A 13,329-nucleotide genomic window follows, 5' to 3' on the forward strand; every position below is an offset into this window, starting at 1 on the left:
AAAAATTTCAGATATTATGGACAATACAAACATGTGTGAAGACAACATTGGTAATAATATGACTAAGTCACGTGATAAAAGGACCACAAAAATAAGAGAGTTACAAAAGAAAGGTACATCACATAGAGATAAAATAAAAGGTGAAAAGAAGTACCAGTTAGATAATATGCATCATTCCAATAAAATAGAGATGAAGAATATGCGGATGTCACAAGAAGCAAAATTTTGTAAAAGTATAAATACCATTTCCTATGGAATAGGGGATAATGGTAATCCAGGTGAAATAAAGAATCCCTATAAAATAAGGATGGATGATGCATCTTATGACAGGAATTGCCAATCAGGTGATATCAATAATTTCAAAGTTTTTATACTACTTCATGATGAGAATCAGATGTTTGATAGAGGAAAGAATTAGTGTTCAGTTTTTGGGGCTTGGGGCCACTACATGCAGTTTTGACATAATCTACATAAGGGAGATGATTTGACACATCCAATCTACTTTACCAGAGATAGATGGATTCTTGCTATGCCCGCATGGGGCATGCATCCCCAGACAGAGCCACTGTTGGAACCCTAAATTTTACAATTTTTAGAATTCTAGATTCCAAGACATATATATATATATATATTGAATAGGTACAAGTAATATGTTTTATATTTGTTGCACAATATGAAACCATAACATAAACACAATAATGGGCATAACAAAATGGATTACGAAGCACCAAAGGGGGTATTTACATCATTTAAAGACCATTTATCCATTATATACCCATAAAATAGCCTTAAAATGCCTCTAATATGCTTAAACAACTTGTAAAGTGATAATTAATTACATAAACTAAGGCAATTTCGGGATTTGGAATTATTTTTATTTAAAAGGGGGGTGTCTTTTCACCCAAAGGGGTATGAAAACCATTCAACCACATATATATGTGTGATGTAAAATGTAAAGAAAGAGAGAATAGAGATACAAGAGGTGGAGGCAATTTTGTACTTTTAAACTTTTTATCAAAAATAACTAGTTGCATTTTCTTTCTCATATGTGTTGAGAGTTAACATATTTTTAGAAGGCAGTTGCTTGTGATATTATCTAAAGGAGATAAGGTTATTTGTGTTCTTCCAGTGAAATTTTGTGTTTCATATTGTAGATTTGGATAAAAAAAGATTTACTTGTGAATTGTAATTGTTCCATGTATTTCTTCCTTGGATGGTCTCTTAAAGTTAGGGTTAAATTCATTCAAGCGGTTTACAATATAGACATTGAAGTAGAGCTCATAAGAAACAGTAACTGACAGACTCGCCGAGAGGGGGTGGGTTTAAAAACTGTCTCATAAATTTACACAATAAGTCTTGACGAAATATAAGACTCTGTAGCCCAAATAAGAGGAAAGGCACTGATCATTTGTAAACAAACCCTTTAACCATACCAGTTACCCTTTAATTTTAAGCATTAGGATTAGTAGAGTAGGTATAGTAGGTAATTTAGCCAAAGTGTAATATATATACTTTTGTAAGATACATAGATCAATACACACATCTGAAATTGGTCTGTTTAAGAAACTTATGCCATTCTGAGACTAGGAAATATCAGATTAAGACACTAAATCTGCTATAAAAAGCATTGGTTGAAGGAACAACTAGTGAGTAGGTATACCTGCCTAGGTCCTGCATAGCCTAAAGTGAGAGAGTTAGTAACCAAATAGGTTCACTCTATAAGTTGGCCAAGTCAATTGGAAGGTTTGATCATAGGAGTTGGCATTTCCTTAGAACCTATCCAATCTGTTGATTTGAGACCCAACACCTACGACGATATTTGTACCCTGTATGAAAATAGCTTAAACTTGACAACATGCACTAGTTATTTGAGGAAGACAAGATTAGCCTGACAACTAGTTTTCTAGTCAAAATCAGTAGTAGGAGATCGAACATCAAAAAGAATCTGAAGATAAATTAAGGCTATTCATCTTGGTCTTATAGACTGTTTAGTCTCGTGGATGTCATTAAAATCTTTCATTCATTCATTCATATACTAATTTTATTGCATACATTTATTGAATACTTACAAAGCACTACGTATTGTAATTTGTCTAATGAAACAGATAATTCAATTTCCAATTTCGTCCAAGTTCAAGTCTATCAGGGATGTGTTTGTTGTACATATGAAGCGTATGTGAGTAATTGACATTAATGAGTAACAAATGATGTATTCCTTTATTCTTCAAAGTAATTAATAAAGTAAAAAAATTGCGTATTTTCTTTGGGAAAAATTAAATTTTCTATCCACTATTTTCAATATAGACCAATAGGGATAAAGAAAAATCGCATTTTTATAATCATTTAAAATAAAAATTAAACATGAACTATAATTTTTTTGTTAAAATATTTTAATTATGTACAATGATTGGTTGAACTAATTAAAAAGTAGAATTGCATGGATGCAATAGTGTCCTACCTTCGCAGGATATATATATATATATATGAAATCTAGCCGTATGTTTTAGTGCACCTAGCCAACTTATTAACGAATATTGGAAGAATCTAAGAACATATTGTCTTATGTACAGAACTAAAGCTCTGCACCCTTCTGATAATAATGGCCATTACTTTTACACATACTTTGTCCATTCTATCCATTACCATCTTCATCATAGCTTTCAGAAGTTGTTTAAATCTCTCATTCTTTGTATCCTCCCATTTCCATTTTTTATAGATAAAATACTAGTCAATCTACAACATTTTAAGTTTTTCTTCTTTGTTTCTGCAATCATACATTCAACTCTTCTAAACAAACGTTAGCATTCTTAAATAGTTTCTCCCATTTTTCTTGATCCATTCCTGGTCCATTTCCCTGTTTGAGCAATGTTTAGTTAGTATCAACATAATCAACAAGCAAGAAAGCTGCCATTCAAACCCTATGAATTTCTACTGATATATTTCCAACTTATAGAAGCACACCTTTTTTTTAATTTAGAACAGTAAAACTGAAACGCTTTTATTAATTTTGAATTGAATCACTTTAACATGATTTGGTAATACAAGTAGCTCGTGCTATCCATCTCACCTCAATTGAATTGATTTCATATATTTGGCCAACTGCGCATTCCATATCTAATGCCTGTATGCATGCTTCAGCTACATCATGCCTGCTCGCCTCTCCAACAAGATTATCACCTAATCAGATCAATAATTGTCCGTTACATATGTACAAGGATAAGATAAATCAAGAATTCAACCAAAAGAACATAGTTTATATAAATGTAAGAAAATGATTTTTATATAGTTCATGTAAATTCATGGAAAAATGGAAAGTTTCAGAATAAAATGTCAACATTGGTAAAGGTTAGAGTAATGCACTGTTATATTATACCATGTGTTTTTCCTGTTTTGATTTAAATTAATAAATTGCTTCTTTTGTTATTTCTTAGTATATAGTGATGAGCTTGGAGATTATTGCAGCCTATGTGAAACTCAATTGACTATGCAACCCTTGAAACATATATCTGTGCATCAAAACGAGTAAAACCTGTTAAAATATTCATCAAGATCTTGATTTAAAACATTTTGTATATTGTTGTCACAGAAGTGTTAGATTCAATAATGTTAGGTTAGTAACATGCAAGTAATTTACCCTTTCTATTTTTAGGAGAGATATCTCTTCAAGAGACCTTAAGCAGTTCCATAGTAGAAATCAACCAAGGATTATAAAAAAATCTTATGGAACACTTTTTAAACAAGTCATTTAGTAAAAGTGATTAGAATAAAGAAACTGGGCATATATTATGTTTTATTATCTTCTTTCTCCACTATCTTTGCATAAATTGAGTCTTTCTACATGGGCTAACTATAGTAGAAGTATGGTCTCTATTGCTATGAATGCTATGTGATCTTAAGTACACTCGAAAGCACATTTCCATGCTTATCTTGGAAGTTTAGAAGTACTTTGAACAAGTAAATGGTGGGCTCGTTCCCATTAATAAATCAGCACAAGCCTGTACCAAAATAATAAGTTGTATTGACAAAACTACGTACTTCCAAGATAATATTTTCATATAATTCTGAAAAAAATGAAGCTGACCAACACAGTTGATGAACCTATTCTGTGAGGATTTTGGTGTGCATAAGAATTAGTATTTATTGAATTTCAATGAATAGATAGTTCTGCAGGAAGATATAAGCAAATAGATTTATCATTTTCACTATGGAAATTCTGGTATTCCTAATAGTTTATCTAAGTTGCCGGGTTTGTGGCTTTTGGCCTCCTGACACAGTCCAGGTCCACGAGGGTCCGGGTCTACATTGGGTTTGCCGTGGGTTCCCTGGGGTGAACCTCGGGGGAACCCAGGCGCAGACCCGAGCGAACCCAGGCATGGGGCTGGGTTAAGTCACAATAAAGTGACTTTAAACATTAAAAGATTAATTTTATTTTGCCTTTTTAAAGCAAAAAACCCTAATCCGCCCCTTGCTAAATACATTTGAGACCCAAAACAACTTCATTTCCTCATCTATATTCTCTTGGTTTCACTTTGGCATTTTGAAGGGCAAGTGATTATTTTTGAAGGAGATTGTTCGTAAGTGCTTGACGAAGGTGGAGAACTTGCACAACGGAGATTCAAGCACTTAAGGTAAGCATTTATCCCTATTCTTTGATCTTTTAACAATTTTTTCAAGCTTTTGAAGAATTTTTTCAAGTTTTTTTTTAAAAAAAATTTTAATAAAAAAAGATAAACAAGTTCTATTATTTTTTATAATGTTTTTTCATACTTATATTAGCTTTTACATTGTGTAATATTGTATTGTTTTAAAAAAAAAAAAAATCTAATTTAAAAATGTTTAATTTCTTATAATAGCCAAAAACAAAATGGCAAGAAGTTTGAGTTCAGTGGGTGGGGGTTACAAGACTCAAAACCAAAAATTTAAAATTGATAGAGGATCTCCTTTATGGAATTTTACTACAATGCATCAACAACTTCCAGGAGGTGGGGGATATGAATGGACTTGTAATTTTTGTAAAACCAATTATAGGTGCTCATATTATTGAGCGAGACGTCACTTTTGTGACCCTGTTGGGAAAGGGATTAAAATGTGTGTAGGGCCAGATGAGAAAGGGTTGTCTGCAACACAAATAGCAGCATTCATTAGAGAAGAAGACGTTGATCAAGCTATAGCAAGAGAAAAACTAAGAGCAAATCCATCTGCAAGCAAAACACCAATGACTTTACCTGATGATCATACACTACCCAAAAAGGCCCCCCATCACCCTTTCTTGGATATACCCACTATGCAAGATGAAGTTGAAGTAGAAAATTCCCTTCTTTCCCACAAAAGAGGCCCATTGGAGAAAGCATTCAAAATGGAATCAAGAGATATTGCAAAGTAAAAAATTGCATGTTGCCTCTATGCCAATGGTCTTTCTTTCAACTTGGTAAGATCACCATATTGGCGGGAGATGGCGACGGCAATCAATAATACATCTACTAGTTTCACAAGTCCTGGGTATGAAAAGGTGCACACCAACTTATTGGCAAGAGAGAAGAATTTTGTAGACCAATCATTGAAACCGATTAGAGATTCTTGGGGTGAATCAAGTGTTTCTATTGTTTCTGATGGATGGGAGGATGGAAAAAACCATCCATTGATAAATGTTATTACAGTGTCTCCCAAAGGGACAATGTTTTTTAGGGCAGTTGATTATGAGAGGCAGCTCAAAGATGCAAAATTCATTTCCAAAATCCTCTTTGATTGCATAGATATGGTGGGACATGAAAATGCTGTCTAAGTCATCACAAACAATGCAAAGGTTTGTAGGGCTGCAGGTGCTTTGGTTGAACAAAGATATTCACACATTTTTTGGACACTATGCACCGTACACTCCCTCAACTTGGTGAGGCAAGCAATTGGCACTCAAATAGTGGGTGAAGGATATCTACCAAGAGGGTGAGGAGATCCAAATGTTTGTGACAAACCATATGTCACAAGCCATTTTCAAGAGCTTCTTGAGGTTGGAATTGCTGAAGGTAAATTTAATTTAATTTATGCCAAATTTAATTTAATTTTATATTTTTAAAAATGTGTTATTGACATATTTTTTACATGAACCTAGGTTGCTGAGATTCAATTTGCATCACATACAATAATGTTGAGATGTCTTTTGAAGGTGAAAGAGGCATTGAGTGCCATGGTTATTAGTAACCAATGGAGTATTTGGAAGCAATCAAATTCAGTGAGGGCCCAAAAGGTTAGGGATTTTATCTTTAATCTCAATTGGTGGGATAATGTGGAATATATATTGAATCACCGAGCCTATCATGAGTATGCTCAGGTATACTGATACAGATGCAACATGTTTGGGGGAAGTCTATGATGGCATGGACACCATGATTGAAAAAATCAAAATCATAATAGCAAAAAGAGACAAGGACCCCCAAGAAGCATTTTTCAAAAGGCTGGAACAAATCATTCATCATCGGTGGAACAAGATGACCACACCATTGCACCTCCTTGCACATGCTTTATCTTCCATATACTATAGCAATGAAGTACTTTCTTTGCTAGGGAGAACTAAACCATATAGAGATCCTGAAGTTGTTGTCGGGTACAAGCGGGCATTTGCTAGACTCTACAGTGATCTTGAAGTGGTGGACAATGTTAGGAAAGAGTTTGGTTTGTTTATCTCAGGAAGAAGTCATAGTCCTTGTGCCATTAATGACCAATCCAAAATGGATGGAGTTACATGGTGGTACCTCCATGGTCAATATTTTATGTTCCTCCAACCTCTTGCAATCAAGATACTATCACAAGTAAGTTTTTTTACTTTTAAATATTAACATTTGTATTGTAAACTTTAGCTTTTAAGTTTTTAACATTCTTTAATTTATTTTGCATTTTTTTAATTTTAAGTTTTGTTGGTTTCCTCTCCAATTTCAACAGGTTGCAAGTTCTTCCGCTGCTGAACGGAATTGGAGTACATACTCCTTTATCCACTCAGTGAAGCGTAACCAGTTGGCTTCAAAAAGAGCAAAAGACTTGGTTTATATTCATTCCAATTTGCGTCTTTTAGCACATAAGGGACAACAATACAAGGAAGGGGCAATGAAGCTTTGGGATGTAACCCCTGAGTGTACCAACTTGGATGCAATTGTTGATGATCTGGTTAGAGTCACTTTTTATGATGATGATGAGATACTTACAGCTGATGGAGCTAGTGGGAGTGGCACTTGTTTGGGTTCAAATGATTTTGAATTTGAACTTGGAGCAAATGATGATGATCTTGATCTAGATCCTTTTTGTGATGTTCCCACTCTACAAACGATTTATCAATTTCGTGAAGTCTCTAAGAAGAGACAAAATTGTAGAAGAGATAGCACTTATATGCAGACATATACATATCATAGCTGATATTCGTGATTCCTGTTGCAGTAAGCAGCTAAGAATAAGGCGTCATACATATGCACAGTAAGCGGCCAAGACTAATGGGACAAATTAATGATCGGGTCAATACAATTAAGAAAGTTAAAATACAAATTGCCTAAGAAACACGTCATAATGAAGAGACGCGAATTAATAGACAATAGTTATTATTAACACCAAGGGGTGCGTGAGAAGGTTACCACAAAGGGCACATCCATTCGAACTCCCAAGTACTTAGAGAGGAGAGATCAGAAAAGAAAGGTTACGGTGGATAGGTGGAAAAAGAATACAGAGAATTATTTTGCTGTAAGAAGGAATAAGATCGAGGCCCAGTCTATACACTAGGACGAAAGAGATTGAATACCTTCTGACTCAGCGAATCGTGAAGTGAGGAGGAATTATATTACTGTCACAGCCCAATTCGTTTGGGGATATAATATCTACAGTCTGGAACAAGATCAGAACGGAACCATTGTGGAGGATCCGAAAAAATACATTGTACATTTGCTCTGCAAATAAAGAATACCCATTCAGATTGTATATAATAGAACTATCTAATCTACTCAGCCAGTTTATAAATGAGCCATCAGTTCCAGTTTATCATTCATCAATCAGCAAGAAAGAAGGTCTCTTTAGGGAACATCACATAAAGAGGCTTAAGTCATCAAACATATATATATCTATAGACATTCATTTTCATACCAATATATATTTATTTTCAGACTTTATTCATCTGTGGTGAATCAGTTACCTTAATTGGGCTGTTCTGAAACAACTCTCTGCAATTTATTATTCCACTGATCTGTCAAAGGAGGAAATTTTATAGGGGGCACCATAGTGGTATCAGAGCTAAGTATCCTGCCATCTTGTGAGAACTAAGTGAATGCAAACCTACCAACGAAGAAGGGGCCAAGCAGCCATGACAGAACAATTGGCATAAGAGCTGAGAACATTCAGGGAACAGACTAATGACAAGTTCAAAAAACAAACCAGCTGATCCTCCAAGCCATTAAAGGCATGAACAACAACAATACAAGGGTTAATCTGAATTTGGGAAGAGACACCCACTCCAATCAATCTGAAAACGAACATTCAACTCAAGCCTCCATTCTTAGACCTACCATGCCATCATTCTTGCCAAGAGAAGAACCCATTTCTAATGACGAAGAACCAGTGACTGAAAGTGTAGAAGAAATAGCAGCAATCTATGCAAGATTGGACCCCGAAGTGCAAGAGCGCATTCCCTTTAAAGAATATTATGAGGTCAAAACGCAAGTCAACCCCAATAGAAGGAAGAAGCATACCAACAAAGATCTCAAGGCAAGGCTGAGTAAAATGACATTGCCATACTTTGATGGGATAGGAAAATTCTCAACCCAATCTTGGGTCCTCTTGTAATGTTTTCACACATCACCCCATTGCAAATGGGGACCCCCTACTTTTTAGGCCCTCTTGGTCTTTTGGCTTTTGTTTGTTGGGTCTCTTCGCGACACTCTCGTCAGTCTCCTCATTTTGCAAGTGTTTGGGGGTCAATTTGATCAAGCCTGCGGCTCATTTGAGCAAATTTGGCTAAGACTGAAGCCTGTTTTGTCCATTTTAGGGTTTTGCCCTTCAGACTTGGATTTGAGGCCTTTCCTTTAGGGTTTTGAAAAAACTGAGCGTTAAATTGGAATCAAGACCCTTTAAGTAACCTACCCATGAAATTTGAGAGAATTCTAAGCAACTTTCTATTTTTAGAAAGTTCCTATTTATTAGGGCTTTCACTGCCTCCCGGATTGGTCTAATTTCGCCAAAAATCATTACTATTTTTAGAAAGTGTCCCTGCGTCCTGTTTTTCTCTAACACTGATAGTTTGAAAGTTTCTGTTTTTGGAAAGTCTACTTGTGGCAGGTCTTTGCAAGCTGACACTGAAGACCAGATATGCACGATCATTTCTAAATCCGGAAAGTCAAAGAGCAGGAAGAGTGATCAAAATTTGGCTAAGTGTGGATATTCAGTCCAGGAATGGAAAGCTTGAAATCACATAAGTCCGAAAAATCACTTCAAAATCCAAGCATGTCATCTTGTTCTGGAAGTGACTGGAATCAAGTAGTCCGGAATTCATGAAAAAGATGTAAAATCTAGGACCATGTCAAAATTCCGCCCAAGGAGTCAAGAAGGCGCCAAAATCCATGTGCCATGGAATTTGTGAAACGACGTAAAATCCATCACTAGGTGAATTCCATGCCCAAGAGTGGAAATTTTTCAAGGCAAAGGGGAATTTGGAGGTCGGGAATGAAATGAAAAAGCAAAAAATTCCCCTTGGTAAACATTTTTAAAATTCTATTTTTTAGGCATCAAAATCCATCAGAATTCCAAATTTTTTGCAGATCTAGATTCGTGAGAGAATTCTCTCTCTTCCAAGATCCAAAATTCTATTTTTAGGAAGTTCCTAAAAAATAGGAAATTTTGACTAAGTGTTGGAAATTCCTTCCTTTGGAACAGAATTCCAAGAAAGGTGAAAATTTGGCTAAGTGATGGAAATTCCTTCCTTCACGACAAACTTCCAGGAAAGGTGAAAAATTGACTAGGTGTTGGAAATTTCTTACTTCATGACAAAATTCCAGGAAAGGTGAAAATTTGGCTAAGTGAAGGAAATTCCTTCCTTCAGGACAGAATTCCAGGAAAGGTGAAAAATTGACTAAGTGTTGGAAATTCCTTCCTTCAAGACGAAATTCCAAGCAAGGAAGAAATCACACCCAAGGATGAATTGAAGATAAAATTTCTAAGGTAAGGAAGGAATCAAGGATGAACTAAACAATAAATTTTCCCCTGGGAAAAATTTAAAAAAATCCATTTTCAAGCATCAAAAATCATCTGAATTTCAAAATGTTGATAGATTTGGATTCGTGAGATAATTTTCTCTCTCATGGACCCTGTAACCCTAATTTGAAAATTTTCCTAAAAAATAGGAGATGTTGAAAATCATTGAAACTCTTTTTCAAAGCAAGGAAAGTTCAGAAACTTCAAAATGCTTCCAAAGTCAAAGTTTCTCTCTCTCGAAGTTTTCTCTCTCCAAGGGTTTCTCGACAAGTGGCAGCCAGGTCAACGCATATTGAATTAATGGCAAATTCCTTTTGCATGCGGTCGTCAACGTCCAGGAGATGATGGTGCATTTATGGCTTCATGGTGGCACATTCATTGCTGGAATGTTTGACCAAGGGGCAGTTGAGTCAATGCATGGTAGGGTGGTGGAGCATCTTTTGCATGTTGTCGTCGCATGCAAGAAAGGTGTTACAACAACATGGCAATTTTGCATGTAGAACATTTAGTGCATGTGGGCGAATTTGGTAAAGGTGGTACATTTAATGCACAAATGGATGCTATTTTGGGTATTTTTTGAATTAATTGTATAAGGGCATGATGGGTTATTAATTGCTGATTCCCACCTTGTTGCATCATGTGTGGGGAATCTTTTAGGTAAAACCCTAATTAGGGTTTTGCATGTAATCAAGGCTTGGAACCTATATAAAGGGGTGACCGCCTTCATTTGTAAAGTAGGGAGACTTGTATGAAATTGTTGCGATAAGTTTTAAGATAATAACAGTGAAACATTGTTCTCTAATGGTGTCCACTTAAGTTATTTTTCAAAGCTTGCATGGTTTCACTTTCACCTTCCTCACTTAGAGTAAGTAGTGCTTTGATTTCAATGGAGAATGTAATGGTGTTTGATGAATTTCCATGGTTCATACTTTTTGCATCTTGTTGATTATAAGTTGTTGTGTAAAGTTAGTATGAACCCCCAAATCTGTGCTAAGTTCGATTGTGAATAGTCGTTTGCATTGCGTCATGTTGGGTATTCAAATGCACTTTCTCCATGTGAAAATCCTTCAACATCCTCAGAAGATTGCACCGGTTCTTGCGGAGTTGAAGTTAATCTTGGCGAAGCAGAGCTTGGTTTATTTGGAATTTGTCCACTAAAGCATTATCTATTGATATCATTGCCCTTAGCAGTAGATTTAGATCCTTCTAAAACCCTTTCCCCGTTAACTTACAGTTCGTTCCGGTTCGGTTCATTTGAAGCAGAAGCATTGCAGAATTGCCATATCCGATGATAAAGTTCTAGCCACAACAAAGGAGTGAAAGAATGATTCAAACGTAAGTCCCCTTGGACTACTAGCAATTGCATCTGCCAATTGAGTCACGTCCATCGCGAAAAGGAACCTTGGAGTCAATTTTTTGAACTCACGGCAGTCTTAGCATACAATCGTACTTTGATCAAGAAAGAGTGAAGTGACCGTTAGGCAACTTTATTCTGTGTTAGGCGTTGTCATAAAAAACACGTCAACAGGTCCAAAAACTGGATACGTACTTATCACTCAGCTCTATGACGGAGGAAAATGCCATCAAATTTGCTACACTTCATCTAATAGAGATAGCACACGATTGGTGGCATCATCATGGCCTTGTCACTTAGGGTCATCAAAGCATCACCACATATAGTGAATTCACCCAAAGGCTCATCACGAAATTTGATCAAAGACATCCGGAATAGTACTTCAAGGAACTAAATCTACTCACACAACAAGGAATGGTAGAAGAGTATCTCTCTCAAGGGAGGCTTACCTACTGTTGATGTGTTTTTTATGCACATAACATTTCAGAATAAAATACCAAGGTAATTTACCCTCTCTTGAACAAAATCACCTCAGATGCTAAGAATGAGTTCAACTAAAATGATTCCAAGGTTTCTACATGTCAGGTCTTGACGAGTGGGTAACTCAATGGTCGATGTGAATTGATGTGTTCACTTGGGGACTTACGCAAATGCTTGGATTATCATGAATGATGCAGAGTAGGTGTGCTGACAACTTAAGATTTATCAATATGGCTCTGGATTTTACTTCTTACTAAAAAATGGGCAAAAGTATGGTTTAGGAAATCTATTCTAAGCCTAGGAATGTAGGAAATGATGAATAGATCTAGTGGAATCAAACTAGGCAAGGTCTCACAAACAGGTATTGACACAAGCTTAGTGCAATCGTCTAAGGTATACTTAAAGACTTTCAGGCTATCACCATCAAACGTTGACACCATCCAAGTTGATGTTTGTCAAAGGACGCGTAATAGTTGAAGTTAAGCTTACTTAAATCTCTAGTGGAAAAACAGTAAAAAAAAAGTCATAGATTTTGCCCTACGAATGCATTTTTTGTCATTTTTGCTTCATATTTTCAATCATCCAAAAAAAAAACCCTCTATCATTGGGTTTTTCTCACATCTAACATCTTGTGCAGCTTATCATTGCTGCCCCTCGAACCCATTAGGGTCTCCACTCCCGAACCTGCACAAGTTATTGGGATCTCTTGTCATATAAGAAATTCAATTACAATGAATGGGTTTGGGAGTGCAATCGAGGTTAAAGTTGTCAACTAATTTTGTTTTTTTGAGTAATTCTACAGTTTTTGTTTTTTTTCGAGTCCTTGCCAAGTCCCAAGTCTGAGCCAAAATTTTGGGCTACCAAGTTGAGTCCGAGTCCGAGTTCAACTTTTCAAACTTTGCTTGTAACTATGCCCTCAATTGTCACTTAAAAGAAAAGGAGCCCTTAGGGACTCACCTGAGTGAAAATGGTTCAATCGAATGGATATTTGGTAAGCGGCTAAAGAATGATTGCGCCTTAATCAATCCAAATGCAAGTCAATCCTAGGCTTGAGTAATGCTACTTTGTCAAAATCTAAATCAGCACTATAAAAAATGAGGTACAACTACAAACTACAAACTACAAAATGAGTATTTTAGAGAAAAGTGATTGTAGTGATTAAATCATTAACTTTTCAATCAATGATTTTCCAACTCAAAAACCATGCCAATGATTAGGAAAAAACCATGATCCGATCCAGATGGGATCAACAACATACCCTCCCTACAAATAATAGTGAA

The 13,329-nt window shown here is 35.8% G+C and overlaps 1 protein-coding gene across 1 annotated transcript in view; it reads right to left on the minus strand.

Moving 5' to 3' along the window:
• Positions 1 to 2,315: 2,315 nt before the first annotated feature.
• Positions 2,316 to 13,329, minus strand: part of LOC131060273 (uncharacterized protein At5g02240) — a 176,984-nt gene continuing 165,970 nt past the window's right edge. The window contains exons 8-9 of the mRNA XM_057993453.2: positions 3,068 to 3,177; positions 2,316 to 2,854 (exon numbers count right to left, since the gene is read on the minus strand). Of these exons, the coding sequence (XP_057849436.2) occupies positions 2,771 to 2,854; positions 3,068 to 3,177 (194 nt within the window). The 3' untranslated portion in view covers positions 2,316 to 2,770. The remainder of the gene's footprint in view (positions 2,855 to 3,067; positions 3,178 to 13,329) is intronic.

Source organism: Cryptomeria japonica, chromosome 11, assembly GCF_030272615.1.
Source record: "Cryptomeria japonica chromosome 11, Sugi_1.0, whole genome shotgun sequence".
Lineage (NCBI taxonomy): Eukaryota > Viridiplantae > Streptophyta > Pinopsida > Cupressales > Cupressaceae > Cryptomeria > Cryptomeria japonica.